Source organism: Notamacropus eugenii, chromosome 5 (genome assembly GCF_028372415.1).
Source record: "Notamacropus eugenii isolate mMacEug1 chromosome 5, mMacEug1.pri_v2, whole genome shotgun sequence".
Classification (NCBI taxonomy): Eukaryota; Metazoa; Chordata; class Mammalia; order Diprotodontia; family Macropodidae; genus Notamacropus; species Notamacropus eugenii.
The window spans coordinates 40,303,480-40,322,957 of record NC_092876.1 but is presented as its reverse complement, the minus strand read 5'-3'; the positions used below and the strand labels follow the sequence as shown (position 1 = coordinate 40,322,957).

General features: G+C 39.4%; 1 protein-coding gene across 12 annotated transcripts in view; it reads left to right on the top strand.

Annotated features, from left to right (window-relative positions):
* CEP104 (centrosomal protein 104) overlaps positions 1 to 19,478 on the top strand; it is a 48,060-nt gene that overhangs the window by 16,237 nt on the left and 12,345 nt on the right. For 10 of the 12 annotated variants that reach the window (XR_011966966.1, XM_072608656.1, XM_072608655.1 and 7 more), the window contains exons 3-15: positions 858 to 1,031; positions 1,624 to 1,762; positions 3,235 to 3,297; positions 3,611 to 3,687; positions 8,053 to 8,221; positions 9,026 to 9,181; positions 9,727 to 9,957; positions 11,459 to 11,656; positions 12,476 to 12,643; positions 14,052 to 14,225; positions 16,574 to 16,750; positions 17,461 to 17,667; positions 17,952 to 18,068. Coding sequence is in view for 11 of the 12 variants with exons in the window: in XM_072608656.1 (XP_072464757.1) it covers positions 858 to 1,031; positions 1,624 to 1,762; positions 3,235 to 3,297; positions 3,611 to 3,687; positions 8,053 to 8,221; positions 9,026 to 9,181; positions 9,727 to 9,957; positions 11,459 to 11,656; positions 12,476 to 12,643; positions 14,052 to 14,225; positions 16,574 to 16,750; positions 17,461 to 17,667; positions 17,952 to 18,068 (2,050 nt within the window). In the remaining variant the exon portion in view is untranslated. The remainder of the gene's footprint in view (positions 1 to 857; positions 1,032 to 1,623; positions 1,763 to 3,234; positions 3,298 to 3,610; positions 3,688 to 8,052; positions 8,222 to 9,025; positions 9,182 to 9,726; positions 9,958 to 11,458; positions 11,657 to 12,475; positions 12,644 to 14,051; positions 14,226 to 16,573; positions 16,751 to 17,460; positions 17,668 to 17,951; positions 18,069 to 19,478) is intronic. The other 2 variants (XM_072608664.1, XM_072608663.1) reach the window with 1 other exon arrangement.

Below are 19,478 nucleotides of genomic sequence, written 5' to 3'. Positions count from 1 at the left end.
TGGGCTCTTGAAGTCAGAAAGACTCCTCTTCTTGAGTTCACATCTGGCCTCAGCCACACTAGCTGTATGACCCTGGGCAAGTCACTTTACCCTATTTGCCTTAGTTTCTTCATCTATAAAATGAGCTGGAGAAGGAAATGACAAACCACTCTAATGTCTCTGCCAAGAAAACCCCAAATGGGATCACAGAGAGCTGGATGTGACTGAAACTAATGAACAAATTCTGATAATACCGGAGATCTCTCTTTTTGTAAGTTGGTAGCATGTTTTCTTAAGGTGGGCAATACCTAGACTTGCCTTGACTCTGAACCATTTACCTACATAAAATGCATACTGCTTGTTTACCACTGAAGTTCAGCTGAGTGTCTCCCAATGGCCCCCTGACTTCAGCACAAGCAAATTCCCTGAGGTCAAACATGTCCCTGGAAGGCCAGGGAAAGAAGTCTCCCAAGATTGGGGCAGAGTTAACTCTGCAAGCTCAGAAGCCCAATCTGTTGTCTCTTTGTGGCTTTTCCATATTGCTCCTCGTTAGGCCTCAGACCAAGAGTGACTCTAACCTTTCTTCCACATGAACAGCTGTTCATATTCTTGAAAAGAACAATAATATCCCCACTTGGTCTCTTCTTCCCTGGGGTAAACATACTCAGTCCCTTCAGTCAAGTTCTTCTGGCATCCTTTAGAGGGCATTCACTCCTAGATGGAATCTTTTGATCCTAACATACTTTGCTTATTTAGGAAGTTAGGGATTTCAGAAAGTTTCACTGAAAACTCTCAGGTCAAGTGATATCTAGAGGGCAGGTCTATAAATACAAACTTAATTTGCAGTGATAGTTCAGAGAAGAAACATTTTCTTTCAGATTTTGCCAGTTCCCCCAAGAAATTGTCCTTCAGATGGTGGAGAGATGCCGAGTTCGAAAACTTCAGTTACTTGCTCACCAGTATATGATTTCCAGTAAAATTGAGTTCTACATTAGCGACAGCTTACCTGAATACTTTGCACCGTATCAAGCAGAGCGGTTTCGAAGACTTGGGTGAGAATGAAAGTACAAAGTTAATAGTTAACTTTAGCCAATCTTATGATCTGAATTTCAAAATTTGCATTATTTCTTAGACATAGAGCTTCAGTATCCATTTTGTATGCTTTTAATAAACACGGAAATATTAATTTGGCTTAGCCTGATAGTTCATTCCCTATTCATGAACAGGCGATAGCTATGCATTAGAAAGAACATAATTCCTAAAAACGGAATTATCACTCAAGGATGTGTTCCTGGTGCTACATAAAATATAGATTGCTCTCTGTGTAAACTGCCGACTAGGATCATATTGACATAACATTGTTAGTTTATTCACATGCACTGTTAAAATATTTAAATCACATTACTATGCTGACTTTTATTGCTAGTTCTCATTCGGCTTTTTAGATATAGAGCTTTTCCCTAAGAAGTCTATTGCTCCAGAAAATAATTCAGTTACTCATGGTGATTTTTTTCCCCCAGTTTTCACTGCATTGGATGTTTGGTTTGGTTTTTAACCTGAGTATCCGTAGGAACAAAGGAACAATTTACTTAATTGCATATGCTTATAGAAATAAAATTCTTTAATTCTGTTTGATCCTTGCAGTTACGTGTCTCTCTGTGACAATGAAAAGACAGGATGTAAGGCTCGAGAACTAAAATCAGTTTATGTGGATGCCGTAGGACAGTTTCTCAAGTTGATTTTTCATAAAAACCATGTCAATAGGTACAACTTGTATAGCCAGGTAAGATTAATCAGTCTTCCTCACTAGCTTTAACACCTTTTTAATATTTATTTCTCTCAAGCATCCTTCCTCCTCCTCTCTCCAAAGAGCCTTTCCATATAACAATAACATTTTTAAAATAATCAACAAAACTGATCCGTACATCACAAAAGTCAGAAAACATGCAATGTTGTACAACCATAGCCCTCCCACCTCTGCAAAGACATGGATGGAGTATCTTCTGAGATCTCTTCTTTGGGTTCATGCTTGGTCCTTATCATTTTGCTACATTCACTTTTAATTGTTTAGTGGTGGTGGTTATGCCACTTCCAAAACATTGAGAATGGTCTCCTGGGACATCAGGGCTGTTGTGATTCCCTTGAGTAGTTCCCTCTGGCTTAGAGACATGACTTGAATGCTTAGGTTAGGTGGTTAACAATTTTCATAACTTTTAAAATTTCCCATATTCTGATTTACCATCATTTTAGCAAGTCTCATCCACACATTTCCAAATAATTAGTAAACCCCTAGGCTTTTCATTTCTATTGCTTTTCTCTATATAATACCTATGAAATATATGTGGTCTGGAGGTGACCCTACATTAAAGATTGCCCACAAATTGCAGGGCCCTGACAGGGCTTCCCAAGCTGGAAATACTTTGAGTCAGGGCCTAACAGTGGGATGTATGTCATTTGAGACCCAGTTTAGCAAAATTAATAACTTCTCACTTTTGAGCAAGCCACCAGGTGAGGAGCTTTTCAGGTATACCAACCACTTCCCAAAGCCCAGAGGCATAATTGGCATAGAATAATAATCCATACCAATACAGCCACGAATCCTTAAAATATTGAAATCTGTGACTGATGGGAACTTAAGATTTTTTTAAACATTAATGATGTGTTATTAGCATTAAAGACAAAGTAGAAAGAATTTTAACAGCCCAACTTCGGGCCTGGCTGCTGTGGAAACCAAGGTTTTTGTGAATTTGTGTTTCAGTTTTTCCTTTCCTAAATGAAATTGAAATTTCTAAATTTTTTTTATTAATTTATTTTTAACTTAATTACACAATAAGAAAAGAAAAAGAAACATTATAAATTTAAATACTAAAACTTAAATAGAAAATAAGAAAAGAAAAAAAACATTGTCATGTGCATATAGAACATAAGAGGATTCAAATTACACAACAGTAAATTTCCATTTCAAGAAAGCCTATATAATAAACACTACACATTTTGTTCAGAGCTGTCCATCTTCACTCCCTTGTAAGTTTTCTTTTGTTCTCTGCTGTGCATTTTTTACTTTGTTCTTTTTTTCTCCTTCCTTCCCCCACCAAATTGAAATTTTGAAAGTGCATGAAACATATATAATATTATTTTATGTCTAACCTCCAGCGTGAGCAGTCAGCTTATATATTAAGCATTCTTGCTTTTGGTAAATGGAGAAGTTAAGTCTTTTAAATTCATCTTTTTAATGTTGTTTTACATTTATTTTAGGTTGCTTTAGTGGCAGTTAATATCATTGGGGACCCTGCAGACTGCAGTGATGAAAGCAATATTGTAAGTTTGGGAAGTAAAATTCCAAAGGAAAAAAAATTATTTCTAAATGAAAGTGTTTCTGGAAAAAAGTGTAATTCAACTGTCGTGCAAAGAAGCTAACAAAATTTACTCTAAGGTGGCCAGTTTTAACTCCTGCATTAGTAATGAAACTTTTCTTTCATCTGGCATTTCTGGCTCTTTGTCCAGTGAACAAGGGACAGTGAGCCATTTTGTATTCTCAGGGTACTAAGTGATGCTGTCTTGAAAACATGGTTTCTCTGTTTTTAGCATGTCATCTTCTGTGATATTAAAAAATTATTTCTTGTCTCCAAAGAGCTCCAGAGAGAAGCTGATTGACCATTATCTTGGACAGGGCTCAGAAGACTCGGGATTAGATGGATCATATGTGGGGTAAGAATGTTGTCTCTTTGGGAAGATGACTTTCTGTGACCATTTTCCCAGGAAGCTTGAATTATTACAGAGATAGGAATCATCTGAGAATCCTGGTTTTGTGTGCCCTGTAGTCTCCTCATTTCTCAATAAGCCAGTAATTGGATTGTCATAAATATATTTACAGATTAAGATCAGTAATTAAAAAAGAAACATATTGTATTAACCTTTCAATGATGACCGTATACTTTAGACTGTTCTTCTGTCTAGACGATTGAGTTTATAAGGTGCTACCAAGAAGTTAAAGACACACAGCCCTTACAGCCGAGAGAAGGCCAGACTGTTTCGTTGTCACTATTGCCACCCCTACCTCCCTGGCCAGCTTTTCTGCCTGTGATTTAGGGCTCCACTAGCAACAAGCAAATGCCTCAAGGCCATTTATCCACAAATACAAAGTGTAGCCTGAGGTGAAGGAAAAGTCACAAAAACTCTGAAGAAGGAAACTCTTCATTTCCCCATCCTGGCCTCTACCCCTAGTGGTTTTCTCCAATCTCAGAGATATAGGGAAGACAAGCTTTGTGGTAATCACAGCATCTTGGAATTTTAAATTTGGGAAGGACCACAGAAGTCATGAAGTCTAACCTATATCTAAAAATAATCCTCATTGTGATGGCCTCAATGATGGCAGCTATCCAACCTTTGCTTAAAGTTCTCCAGGGAAAGGGAACGTACCTTGTCCCAAGGCAGCTCTTTCTCTTCTGGGATAGCTCCAATTTCTAGGAAGTATATTTGTGACATCAAGGCCAAGTTTGCTTTTTTGCATCATTTAGCCATGGTTCCTGGTTCTGACATCCAAGACCAGATGAAACATTTTGCATCCTTCCACACAACAGCCCTTTCTGTTCTTGAGCATGTGTGCTCTCAGATTCACTCACTCCTTCAGTTGATGCTCACTCAACTTCTCAGTGTCCATCTTAAGCAGTGTGCCCAGAACTGAAGACAGTATCTGAGATGCACTCTGGCCAGAACAGAGGACGGACTAATTATCATCTCTTTCTTCCTGGAAGTTGTGCCTCTCTGTAGCCTCTAGCCCCTCACTCCTAACCCATCTTCAGTCTGCAGTCCACTCAAACACCCTGATGATCCCTTTCTGGTTCTGCCTGCCCAGACTTGGGAATTGGGAAGCTGATTTTCTTTAAAACAGAGGTAATCCTTTGCATTTATATCTGTTGAATTTCTTCTCACTTAAATCTGCTCAGTGCTCTAGCCTGCCAAAATCTTTTTGGATCCTGACTCAGTCATCCATTATGTTAGCCGTCCCTTCCAGCTCTGTGGCATCTGCCTCTTGGCTGAGCATGCCATGTCTGCCTTTGTCCAAGTCATTGACACAGATGTGGAAGAGCCCAGATCAGCACCAGGCCCTGAGGCACCCCTCTGGAGACCTCCTGCCGCAGGAACAGCAGTGGTCCTTGAATACATTCAGTCATATTAACATCTAGTTCCCCTCTCTCTATCTTTGCCACAGGAAGAATCTGAGACACTATCAGGAACCTTGCCAAAATCAAGGTAACCTCAAGTACTAGTTTAATAATGGTCTGAAAAGGAAATAAGGTTAGAATCATGTGACCTGTGCTAGCTGAAGCCCAGCTCGCTCTTTGTCATTACTGCTTTCCTTACTAGATGGCTCCCAGCCTTCTCTTTAATGAGCCTTAACATAATTTACTCAGGAATCAAAGTCAAGCTCACTGGCCTGTAGTTTGGAGACTCTTTTATCTTCCCTCTTTTGAAAATCAGAACATTTGCTTTTCTCCAAACTTGTGGTACCTCTCCTGTTTTCCATGATCTTTCAGATATTCCAGACAAAAGCTCAGTAATCATAATTGCTGTTACCATGGCACTGCCAGCACTTAGCACAGTGCTTGGTATGCAGCGAACACTTAATAAATACTTGTTTTTTTCTTCCTTCTTTCTTTTTTCCCTTTTTCCTCTTTTATTTTTCACTCTTTTCTTTCTTTTCAGTACACAAGGATGTAGTTCATTTGGACAAAATGATCTGAATTTATCAAAGGTAAATAGGCATTCAGTTGCTATTTCCTCAGTCATCCTTTGATGTCAGTTTCCCATCAGACACTTTGAGTCTTCATTGCAGTACAGAGTGAAAATCAAAGTGAATGAGCGTTGAGCATCTCACTGACCTGTCCACTCCAAGCTTTGGTGCTATTTCTTCTTTGTCTTCTCTTTCCTCCCAGTATAGATTTTAAAACAAAACAACAAAAACCTTCTTGTTGCCCTTAGCTTCCTAATAGCGTCCGTTCATTCTGAGCTTTACCATTCCTGACATTATATCTACAGGACTTTGGCATACTTTTCTATTTATCCTATTGCCTGAGTTTGCTTCTGGCTTTTGTACGTTTCTTTTTTTTAAATCTAGGTTGGGTTGTCTGCTCTGCATCATCCATATAAGCCTCTTGAGACAAATTGCTTTTTTCTTTCAGAATTTCCTTTGTCAATTTCCCATCCTTTCTTTACTAATTTCCTCTATAGGAGTATAATATATGGAATTTTCTCTATCCTTCTTCTGGACCCTTTGAAATCTCCTTTCCCCAAGTTTGGGATGGATGTCAGACTCTGGACAACATTTCTGTCCTCTAGGATGGAGTGGTCACTTTGCCCCGCCAGGCTCCTGTCATTTGTAATCAAGATCTCTAGTAGTATCACATCCAGAAGAAGATTTCCTCCTGTTGGTTCCTCTGGCTTTTGAAGGATGAAATTAGCATTAAAGCAAGTCAGGAAGTTAGTTGCTCTGCTTTTGGCAGAGAAAGAGTACTCCAGCAGATGTTTGGGTATTTGAAGTGTTTCTTCACAATTGAATCTTGCTTCTGTGCCAGACTTGGGATCCATTTCCCAAATTTCAAATTTATTGCCTCTTTCTATTCAGACATAGTCTGAATACTATATTCCATTGACAGGTTATCTTCTGCTTCTCCCACCATTGTTGACCTTTATTCAGATGTTTTCCACCATTCTTCCACCCTTGAGCTCCTGAATTTCTACATAACCTTACTCTAATATATAATGCTACTTCACCCCACCCCTTTTTATACACCCTATTTCTTTGGGTTAATGTATCCCCATCTACAGTGTCATGGTTTTTATCTGGACAGTTCTCTAACCTATAAGGTTAATTTTTTCTCCTTGCTAATTCCTTTTACTTAATTCCTAAATGAGCCATTTGTACCTAAACGTTTGAGGCCATGAGTATACTACTAGATCCTTCATTGGGTTTTGTTTCCCCTGCATTCCTGACAGCTGGAACTACCATACCTTCATAACTATTGTCTCCAGTATCTAGCTCAGAAGATATGCAAAGACAGTTGTCTCTGCCTTCCATCCTTTCTAGTTCAAAGTTCTTTTCATTAAATTTGCAACACTTCAGGAAAATACGTTATCCACAGCCTTTGTCAGCTCTGTTCTTTCTTTCACTGGGAATCTGTCATTTCTTTAAGCTGTGGTCCAGAAGTCCAAATCCCATTGTCAGATACCACGTTCTGAGCCAACTGTTTACTTTCCAAATCAGTTTTTCTTTTTATATCTCTTGATTCTAGTGGGCAACTTTGAAGAAACCACAACCTGTTCCCTGCTATCTTCATTTTCTTGCTCAAGACTTAATAGTAGTGGGCAGTACTTGTTAGATTCCTTCTGCCTTGTCATTTGTGCCCATAAGAATCACCAAAAATGGGTAGTTGTCCTCCGTTTTGAGAGATCCTCTTTATGTCTTGGCTCTGTGCTGTGGGATGACAATAGACTTCTATTGTTATTATCAAGTCAACTTGCCTAAGATCACAAAGGTAATAAGAGGAAAAGTCAGGCTTGTAAGTGAGTCTGACTCCAGATCCCATGCTCTTTCCACTACATCATGGAATCTGACTTGTGGCAGATACTTAGTAGCAGCTGGCTTGGTTTTGTTGTAAGAGTTTGACTGTGTAGAATCCAACCACTTGAGGATGGAGAAGGAAATATACAGCACTATTTCTCAGGAACATGGCTTAATTGGGTTGCTAAAAGATACAGAATATATTAAGACTACTATGCGTCTGATTTCTTACTATACTTTATAGCCTATACCACCCAATTTAGCAACTATTCATACATATTATTCTTTAATTGCTTCATTTTGGTTATCCTTGGCTTCCCAAGATTATAATAGACTCCTTGAAAGTGGAGACTATGTTTTATACTGCTTTTGTATTCCCTAAAGCCATGATAATAAGTCATATATATCTGGTACTTTCCAGCACACAAAGTACTTTTATAGAATATTCAATAAATAATGCTTATTGAATTATTAAAATTATTTTTTAAAAATATTTGCTGTTTTTCCTTTAGGAAACCTGACTATATTTCTCCCCTGGATGATTTAGCCTTTGATATGTACCAGGATCCAGAAGTAGCACAGATAATCCGCAGGTTAGATGAGAAAAAACGAGAAGCCGTCCAAAAGGAGCGCTACGACCACGCCAAGAAACTGAAACAGGCTATTGCTGATCTGCAAAAGGTAGACTGAGTAGGAAGAAAATCATTGTAATAATGACAGTAGCTAACACTTCCATAGTGCCTATGTGTTCTAGGCAGTGTATACTAAGGGCTTTACAAATAGGATCTTATTTGGTCCTCACAACAGCTCTGGGAGAAAGGTCCTATTATTATCCTCATTTTACAGATAAGGAAATGGAGGCATATAGAGGTTAAGTGACTTTTTCTAAGACTTAGACAGCTATTAAGTGTCACAGTCCTCCTTGAGTTAAAATAATCAAGCCTAGTTAGCTTGGCTTGACCCTGATGCATTGATGTGAGCACGTAAAAAAAAAGCCACATCACTTAGCGCAGGTAAATAAAAACCTCTTAACAAAAGTGGAATATCCAATACCCAGGAGTTGGACTGTATGTCAACCTGTGATACTAAGATGCTTTGTTATTTTGTTTCTGTTCATTGTAAGAAAAGATAATTTAAGAATTAGAGCATAATACAAATTAAAGATGAAATTTAGGCACTTTAGAGGGCTTGTTAATAGTAAAACAGAGGCATCTAAATGGTGCAGTGGATAGACAGAACACTGGCCCTGGAGTCAGGAGGGCCTGACTTCAAATCTGGCCTCAGACACTTGACACTTACTAATTGTGTGGCCCTGAGCAAGTCATTTAATCCCAGTTGCCTCACCCCTCCCCTAAAAAAGTCAATAAAACAAGGTAATGTTTTACCTTCTCAGTACAGACCATATTTGCAGACAGACAGTCTCAACGCTTATATCACTCCAGTGAATTGATAATTGAAATTGAAAGTGGAATTTCGGCCTTTCAGGTTGGGGAGCGTCTCGGCAGGTACGATGTGGAAAAACGTTGTGCTGTGGAGAAAGAAGACTACGACCTGGCCAAAGAGAAGAAGCAGCAGATGGAGCAGTATCGCACCAAAGTGTACCAGCAGCTGGAGCTCCACAACCTCCTCGACTCGGAGATGGTAAATCGCAATACCAAATGACAGCTTTAAGACAGAAGGGCAGAAGTTACACAGATGGTCGAGAAACATCTTTTAACACAGATATTTAACAAAACAATCATTCATTTACTAGACATGCATTTTTTTAAAAAAAATATCTGTTATGCCTAAGGCTTTCTGAAGATACAGAGATGCATAAGACATAGTCCCTGGCCTTGAGCTGTCTACACTGTGTGGTAGGGGAAGAGTAGACAGGTGCACAGATAACTAAAATGCAAAAGAGAACACTCAATTAAATAGCCTTCATTCCTGTACTTATAAGAGGCTTTGTGACTTAAATTAATCAGTTGATATTCTGTGTACTTATACGCTGCCATGTGTATGGTCAGCACAGTGAGGATACAGCTGGAATGGCATTTGATATACTTACTCAGATCATCCTCAGTGCAGAAACACTGGCTCTTAACATGTGTTGTGTGCTTTAGGTTTTCATCTCGGTGCTGCTGAGACAGTTATTATGTAGTGAAGAAAAAAATTAAGCTAAATGTTCCTGTTTCTCTTTCTAGATTCGAAAGCCTTTTGATTTTCCCCTCACACCTCTGGTGCGTTCTGCCAGCCCCTGCCAGCAGAAATCTGCACAGTCACCATTACACCGAGAGGAGCGAACTGGAGAAAAACCCTATGTGGAAGCGTTCCCCCCAGCCAAGACTCAGCTTCACAGTCCTCTGAATGTTCCTCCTAAACAGCAAGCCGCTGTGGGCCAGCGGTCAGCTTCAAATTCTCTATCAAAGATCAGTGTAAGTAGCTCAAAGCCAGGATTGCCCTGCCTAGATCCAAAGGAGTCATCAGGATAAATTTAATTCAGACTTGATCACCAACACCACAGAGACCCTCTTTCTCCTCCCCTCAGTTTTCAAGTGCATCTCATTTAGTCCGTAGTATGAATCAGTCAGCAAGCATTGCTGAGCACCTACTATGTGCTAGGCCCTGGGCCAGCATGTGCACTGAAGCATGTTCACTTCTTTGGACTTAACTGTGAACTTCCCTTTGGTCTTTTATACTGATCTGTATCACCTGTGTAGGAAAAAGAACTCTGGCTTGTAGACGGAGAGGCTGGGTTCAAATCCTGGCTCTGCTACTGGAGGCCTGAAGGGCATGGGCAAATCACTTTATTTCTTTAGGTCTCCGTTTCCTCACCTGTAAAATAAAGGAGCTGGACCATGTGACTTTCAGTCCTTTCACACTTAGCTTGTGATCCCGTCATCTGTCTTCTGTACTGTAATTATATTGGCTGTGTTTATATTTATTTATATTTGCTGTTTATGTATGATATGTTTATATTTACTATATACATAATATTTTCCATTAAATACACATCATAGGTTGTATGTGCATTTGATACAGACAAATGTCTGATTTGTTTTATAAATAGAGATTAATTTGAAAGCATGAGAGAGCTAGGTATTTCTGTAGTATATCATTGGAGTAGTAAAAGAAATGGCATGACCAAAGAGTCATGTAGTAGACTCTTAATAAATTCTTCATTCAATAAAATTGAAACCTTGTCTGTCTAGCCTCTGTTTTCTTTCTTTAAGTGGGTACTTTAGACTACCGAGTGAAGGAAAATGCTCAGAATTATTGTTTAACCCAAGCATAGAGGCCATCTAGGTGGCACAGTAAATAGAGCAATGAGCTTGGAATGGGCAAGACTCGTCTTCTGGAGTTCAAATCTGGCCTCAGACAGCTACTGGCTGGGTGACTCTGGGCAAGTCACTTGTTTGCCTCAGTTTCCTCATCTGTAAAATGAGATGGAGAAGGAAAAGGCAAACTACTTCAGTATCCCTGCCAAGAAAACCTCAGATGGGGTCATGAAAAGTTGGACATGACGTGACACAAGCGTAGACTTAGCTTGACATTACAATAAAATAATGGAGATTTGTCAGTATCAACTAACTTTTTTTTTGCTTTGACCCTGCTTTAGTGATTTAATCTCTTGTTGAACTTATACTTTTAATGGTAAATAAATAATTCAGGAAGAATTTGTACCACTTTGGTTACATATAGAAAGTATTAAAGTACATAGAGCCATCATCTACTTTTTCTGAGTTAAGAGTCATGTGTGTATTGCATTGTTCTAAGGTAGTAATGTTGATAAACTCTACATCTAGTATGGCTTAAAGAGATATCTTTCAGATATGACCTTTATTTAGAGAGCATTGGGAATAGAGGGGAAACCACAGAGCAGAAGATCAGAGGATGTGAAATGTTTAAAATAATTTTATTTTCATTCACTTTCAGGTTGATTTATTGCCTTATGATGAAAGACCTCTTCCAGCTGTTCTTAAGCAACAAGGAGAAACGTGTGTGGAACCAGAAAAGGTTGAAGAAGATGTCAGTCTGGTTCCAAAAGGTAGCATTGTGGGAGAGCCAGAACCCTTGACCGAGAAAGCATTGAGAGAAGCCAGTTCTGCCATTGAAGTGCTGGGAGAAACTCTGGTAAAAAAAAAAAAAAATGCTCGTAAAGCTTGGTAGTGTTAATCATCTGAATGGTAATTTGACTTATAAAGTCCCTTAGTGAATGGAAATGTTTTAATTATAAAATACATAAAGTTATTAGATATTAAAACTAAAATTTAAGGTGGTACTGGGTACGTAGGGTACTGGGCACGTAGGGTACTGGGCCTGGAGTCAGGAGTTCTCATCTTCCTTAGTTCACCTCTGGCCTCAGACACTTACTAGCTGTGTGACCGTGAGTAATTCACTTCATCCTGTTTGCCTCAGTTTCCTCATCTGTAAAATGAGCTGAAGAAGGAACTGGCAAACCATTCTAGTATCTCTGCTAAAAGTCCAAATATCACAGAGTCAGACATAAACGAAAAGCAACTGAACTGAATTCTGTTCAAAAGCAGAGCCAGGGGCAAAGCTAGGTTTACTATAATCATCTCACCTTGATTTAAAAAAATAGGCTTTCTTCCTTCAGAAAGAACCCTCTTGGATTTTTGTGAGCTGCTGTCTTCTAAAATACTGCTCTTGATCAAGTTTTTCACAAGCTGATTTTTTTTTTTACTGGCAAAGGCTTTCATTTCATCTGTTTTTTTCCTGTTTCACATCACTCTTCTTCAGTACACGTTTATCCTAGAGTAACTTTACGATCAGTGTTCCTAGACTTCAAGTGCTTCATTCATCCTCTAAACCTCCTACTCTAAACGTTTTTGAATAAACAAAAAGAAACTCCAAATAATATCACACTAGAGATGCAACCGTCAACTCTAATTTTTCATTTTATGTAAAAATGAGAATTTTTCTTTGCATCAGGTCGCTGGAGCTTATTCTAAGACCTGGTCATACCGAGAAGATGCGTTGCTCTCATTGTATAACAAACTAATGACGATGCCTCTTGGGACCCCAAAGGAAGAGATGAAGAACCTTCTCAGAGCCGCTATCTTTCTGATAAGAAGAGCCATCAAGGACCTCGTGCCTTCAGTGAGTAACTGCTCTCTAACGCTGGGCAAATAGGCCTCCACATTCTCAACGTAATTGCATGATAGACCAGACCAGATCGGACAGTATGTAAATGGATAGGTTTCTTTCATAACTCCAGAGTAATTACATAAATGAGGATTAGGGTTCTCTGGAACCAGTGGCTAGAACACCAGTACAAGAGTCAGGAGAATCTGAGTCCAAATCTCACCTCAGACACTTGACACTCACTAGCTGTGTGGCGTTGGGCAAGTCGCTTAACCCCAACTGCCTCATCCTGGGTCATCTCCAGTCATCCTGATGAATATCTGGTCACTGGATTCAGATGGCTCTGGAGGAGAAGTGAGGCTGGTGACCTGCACAGCCCTCCCTCACTCAAAACAAAGTCAAGTCCAAGTCATGTCATCATTTCTTTGATGCCATGGTCTTCTTCAGCAATGAAGTACGAACACGTACACACACACACACTCCATATATTAACAAAAAAGGTAATAATAACATCCCTTAATTCTAAGTAAAAAGGGTGGAAAGCTGCCTTTTTCTGAAGTCCTTTTTAGTCTTGAGTTGGACAGCATCAAGACAGTTTTGGTTTTCTCCACACTGCCTAAAAGCAGGTTTCATTAAATAGTTTACAAAAATTTGTTTCGCACATGATAAATAGCATGATGGTCGACTTGTATTTTTATTTTCATGTAACCTGAGCAATACGAAAGATGAGTTTAACCTTTTGAGTTAGTGCTGAAACTCTTCTGAGTCCAGATGGATGTGATAAGTGGCCCTCTCCCTGCCCACAAGGGTTTGCCTTTGCCTTCTCTTAGCATTGAAGCACAAAAGGAATGTTCTTGTAGCTGATTAAGAGAAGTGGTATAGGGATTTAAGAAGGATGAGGATGGTTTGAATCCCTCAGTGTTGTTGGTTCATGACTGTCCCCTTTAGCCCTCTGTAGCCTTTACTGAAAGAGTCCACATTTGCCATCGATGCCAAACCCCAACGTCCATTTCCCACGTCCTCGCCTTTGCACAAGGTACCCTGTACCTGGAGTGTTCTTCTTCCTCCCCAAACCCTCTCTCAGTGCTCAGGGTTCCCCTTCAGCACCACCACCTCCCCACTTCCCCACCTCCCCGTGCCCTTTCGTGCTTCCCCTTCTATTGCTAGAGCTCCCCTTTCTATGCCTCCTGTTATTTGATACTTATTTTATAAATATTGATATTGACTTTTCCATATATGTGTTCTCCCCAACTTCTTCCAATGGATGAAAGCTCCTGGAGAACTGAGGCTGTTTCATTTTGGTCCCTGCATCCCCAGTGCAAAAGGACCATGTTTAATGCCCACTTGTTGAATGAAAGCAAACTCTTGGAGAGCTGGATGCTGGGCTTTGTATTGCACTTTATGTTGTTCTGGTTTTTCAAAGGTCTTTCAAGCATCACTGAAATTATTAAAAATGATCATCACACAATACATTCCTAAGCATAAGCTTGGTAAGCCTGAAACCACCCTCTCTGTGGAGAAGACTCTTCCCAATCTGCTGACCAGAACTGGGGACTCATCTGCTCGCCTTCGCATCATAGCATCGAACTTTATTCAGGTACAAACCTCCTCCTGTGACTCAGAGCAGGTGACCCTCAAAACTGTCTCAGTGTTTATCTTTGAGTGTTTCAGCTGTGAGAAGCTGCATGCTATCACCCAGAGAAGCTGAACTGTGGTCATTTCGACATTGGCTGTGAATGGGATGTGCAGCTCAGATGGGGCATCCCATCATCAGCCTATGGGACGCTGAGTAGGGGTTTAGAAAAAAAGAGGCAAGGATGCGAACCCAAAAGTCACCATGATTCTGACACACAGTCTACTTTTAACAGCACAAAAATGATCATTTTCTTTAAATTATCCATTTGGCCCAGTCCCATTAACAGACTCACACCAAGTTTCAAGATAAAACTGCTTTAGAAATAAAACACATGATCAGTCATTCAGTTAGTACATTGCTTGTTTTTCTACTGGCCGAGAGTGATTTCTACCCAAATACTAGAAGATTACAAGCTGATTTCTCCAAAGGATGTGAGCAAATGGAGCAACTGCTCCTGTGTGCACAAGGTTTAAGCACATTCCCAGGAGGGCATTACTTGATTCATTGACTTTTAATTATTTACTGTGGGACACATTCAGACTTTGGGCAAAGGGAAAGAAGATTTTTACTCTAGATTTTTTTACTTAAAAGCTAAGAAAGCTGTGGGAGCTTGTTAGTTTGATTCCAGAGGTGCCCATTATCATAGGGCACAGTTTACCCCTTAGAGAATAGGCTTGTGGCTATATACTTGAAAGGGACTGAGAAAATAAATACAGCTGTTGCTTCAAAGTCAGGGCATGTAACATTCACTTTTGAAAGAAGGAGGAAAAAAATGACCCATGTTTTTAATGTGGCCGAAAACACAAAAGAGGAAAAAAAGTTCAGCATTGATTTTTTTGTAACTAGCCAGTTTTGAACATTCTCCACTGCTGTAGTTCCCAGACATCACTTATAAAATGTGTATCTCTGCCTAAATTGTCTGTCCGGTGAGAGCACGTGATCCTTCCAGTTACCCAGGCTCAAAGCCTCAGTATTCCTTGATTCTTTTCTCCCCTTCACTCCTATATCCAATCAGTTACCAAGTTATGCTGTTTCTGCTTCCATAATATCTCAGGAGTCCATCCCTGCCATGCCGCTCTCATTACCACCAGCCTATTTCAGTCTCTCCTTACCTCTTAGAATAGCTTTCTACCCAGTCATCTTGCCTGTAATTACTCCTATCTCCATCCAGAGTCCATCCGTAATTCTACTGCTAGGAAAAATCTCCAGACAGATCAGTCTGATCATGGCATGCTCCTGCTCAAAGACCTCTAATTTTTTATCGCCTGCCAAATAAGGTATCTGTTCCTTAGCTCAGTACTCAAGGATCCCTACCCCATCCGGCCTCGCTTTATGGCACACTCTTTGTTGTCTACTAATAACCTTAGACACGTTGAATTCTACTTCCTATCATTTCATCTCTCCTTGCTTGTTCTTTCCTCAGTGACTTTGCTTAGGCCACTCTCCTTTCTGGGGATGAACCATCCCCTAATCTCTGCCTATGGAAGTCTTTTTCCTTCATGGTTCAAACTCTCCCTTCCCTGATCAAAAGCAAAAAGTGATATTTTCACCTTTGAATCTCTCACACCACTCTGGTTAACCCCCCTCTCCTACGCACCCGGTCAGTTTCTAACTGGTATCATAGTTGTTTAATTATGCATCAGCTCCCAAGTCTCAGGAGGCCAGGGCCAGCATTCTTTTTTATCTTTGTAATAATCCCAGTGCCTAAGAAAATACCTTGCATATAGCAAGCCTTTAAGAAGTGTCTATTGAAGTGAATTTTCTTTCTTTACAAAATAATGATTATTATAAATAGAAATGTGAGTAGCATACATGGTAATACTTACATTCTTGTTCATGTTTATACATGACTAATACTTTTAATTTTACTTATTCTGTTAGTAATCATACTAAACTGAGTACAAACCTAGCTGCTGCCACCCCCGCTGGCATAAAATGCTAGCAACAAAGCTGCTACAGCTTATTTATTAGCACTTCTTAAATTGATTTTATGCGACCAATCAGTGATAGAAACAAAAAGTTCTTGAATTTTCCATTAAATATTCATATTTCCCCATACCCCAAATGATAAAATAAATCCTCAAATGATTAGGATTTCAATTCCTACACTTAGGGTTTGAGCTTTTTTAATTGGATTATAATAATAAGGTTGTGGACCTTAATCATCTGATTTCCTCACAGACTATTTAATTTTCTATTTCTCTAATCTTTATTGGGTAGTATTATATCATAAAAGTTCTTCTAAATCGATGTTAAATCACAGCTAGGATTTCGTAGTAGAGTTAACAAATTATGCCCTTCCTTTTTAGGAACTGGCTCTGTGTAAGGAAATTAAACCCCTCCAAATTATTCCAACTTATTTAGTTCAACCATTGAAACAGAATTCTTCAACTCATCTGGCAATGAGTCAGACGGACTTACTAGCACGGTTGTTAAAAGACCTGGGGACTGAAAACTCTGGATTTACTGTTGACAATGTTATGCGGGTAAGAGCCCTCTACCATCACTGCTGCTGTTTTTCAATGGGTTGTTTAATTAGAAGAGACCCCGGAGGTGAGCTCATCCGTCTCTTAACCAGAGCATGAGTTCCTCGCAACATTTATTGCTGTTTTATATAAAGATGAAGAACCAGACCAGGTAACTTGTGCCAGCTGGGTTCTGATTGCCCAGATAATGCCACAGGAAGTTGGAGGAAAAAGAAATTATTATTGTAGACTGGTATAGATGGGAAGGGTGAGGGAGGGCCTCAGATTGGAAATTGCAGTTGAATCTTGGGTCTTGATTAGCAGGTAGGACTTAGATAAGTCCAAAAAAGGGAGACAAGAAGATGGTATGTGCAGAGGCAAAGATTTGGAAGTGCACATGACATTTTCAGAGAATGATGAGTTAGCTTCTGTTTGACTGAGGCAAAGGGCTTATATAAAACAGAAGTCAGAAATAAAGTTGGAGGCTCAAGTAAATTGGAATCACATTGTGAAGGTTCTTGAATGCCAAACCAAAGAGGTCTGTGGGCAGCCGCTCCAGGGCTTTGAACAGGGAGTCGATGTGCAGGGTCGGGTTTCACTAGCATTGTTATGCAGATAGATCAGAGGAGGAGTCTGGAGGTTTAGGGGGCCTAGCTCCATGACTCATGGAACCACCCAGGTGAGGAGAACCTGCAGTGTGCCATCATTGTAAACCTGTCCTCTGTTTTTAGTTTTCAGTCAGTGCTCTGGAGCACAGAATCTATGAAATACGAGAAATTGCTATGAAGATTATTTTGGACATGTATAAAAAGCATCGGACCCTAATTCTGGATTATCTGCCTGCTGACGATGGCAACACTCGCAAGAACGTTCTCTACAAGACACTTTTTGAGGGATTTGCAAAAATAGATGGCAGAGCTCCAGCGGCAGATGTCAGGGTCAGTTTTGAAGATTCCTACCTATCTTCCAAATAGGAAGAATGTAAATCTACAGCTGAAAAAAATGTAGGAGCTGGGTCAGAGGCTGCATGTGAGATGTTGGTCATTTTATGTATTTTGAAATGTTTTCCTTTTCAAATTAAACTACAAAATTTACTTTTCACTCTGAATGCATCATTAGTCTAAGTGAATATCGTAAAAAGTAAGAAGACATTTTTACATATGGTATTGCATCCTGTTTTCTGAGACAACACCAAAAAACACTTTAATGGGTTTTTTAACAGGCTCAAAAAAAAGCAGTAGCAGAAGAAGCAGAAAAACAAAAGAAAGAAGAAATAAAAGTTCTGCAGGTGCAACTGGCAGCATTGAGAGAGATTCAGGCAGAAGCTCAAACTGAAAAGGTCAGTCCATTTTTGATACCTTAAAACACTCAGCCCTGGCCACTTAGTTACTCTTCACACATGCCTGCCCATCTTTTACTCTTCACAAGCCATGTAGGTCAGTGGTGGTTTTAATTCTCTTGAGTCTCTGATTTTTTTCTTATGAGATGTATTAAAATAAACATTTCTCAAAATGATTTGTGAAACGGTCTAGTTGTCTAGCTCAGGGATTGTAAAATTTCCAAGAGAAGCCCCCTGGGGTTTATGTGTAAGTGGAGAGAAGTTATCTTCCTATTGGATCAGTGACTGGAGGCTTTTGTCTTTTCCATAATTCAGAGAACACTTTTCCTCCTGCAGAAATGTCCAAATCAATGAGAATACTACTCTTTTATTTAAGTCTGTGTTGGAAAGAAAGTTCAGAGTTAAGTATTCTAATTGAGCTAGAGAATTGAAAGAGGGAGCCAGCCACACAGATGGCCATATATGGGATCACATGCTACACAAGCCTTCATTCCAGAATACGTGGCTTCTGGAGTTTAAACGAATGCCCTCAACACTTCCATGTTTCAATCATTAAATTCTCGTAAGAAGAATAAGAAAAAACATGATTCTTAGTATGTGTGTAGTCACAAAAGTCAGCAACATCTTCAACCCAGGTGCCATGGCAGAGGGAAATGAGCCATGACACAGCGAGCAAACCCAGGGCAAGTCAGTAAGTCTAAGGGAAAAAGAGAAGTGGAAGGGGAGAGAGAAGTTTTATAAATGCCATCCCAATTTAATGAATGCTATTACAATATCTAATTCCGTATAACAAAACAGATGGCATTTTCCTGGAGAGAACCCATATATATTTTACTTGTCAAATTAACAAGAGATTCTATTAAATACGAAATTTTATGAATCAGCTCACTTCACCAGCTCCTGCTGAGGCAGCAGTCAACAGTAGTATCAGTTGATCTCTATAACTAAGTTGTTGCGTGACTAATATGGAAGTGAGGTTTTCATGAATTCGTATGTGTAATTGTTATCTAATTGCATGCCATCGTAAGAAGGGATTGGACAGGAGGGAGGGAGTTAATTTTGAACTCAGTTTTTTAAAATGAATATTAGAAATTTTCTTATTGCAATTGGGCAATACTTAATGGAATAAATAAAAATATATTGGAAAAATATAACTAAGGTGCTGCTTTGATGAACATTTTTATTTGTATCTTGTATATGGTAGATGCTTGATATTTGTTAATTGAGTTTAACCTATATGCATTGTAAGATAGTCTTATTATCTGAGAAGTCTTATAAAAGATCATCATTTAGGAAGTTTCACTGAAAAGTTGGGGGGGCAAGGGAAGTAAAGTGTTTCCTATCATTATTGGGGGGTTGGTAAACAGACAAGGAGAAAGGACTGATGGTCAGGGGTTAGAGTTGGAGTTG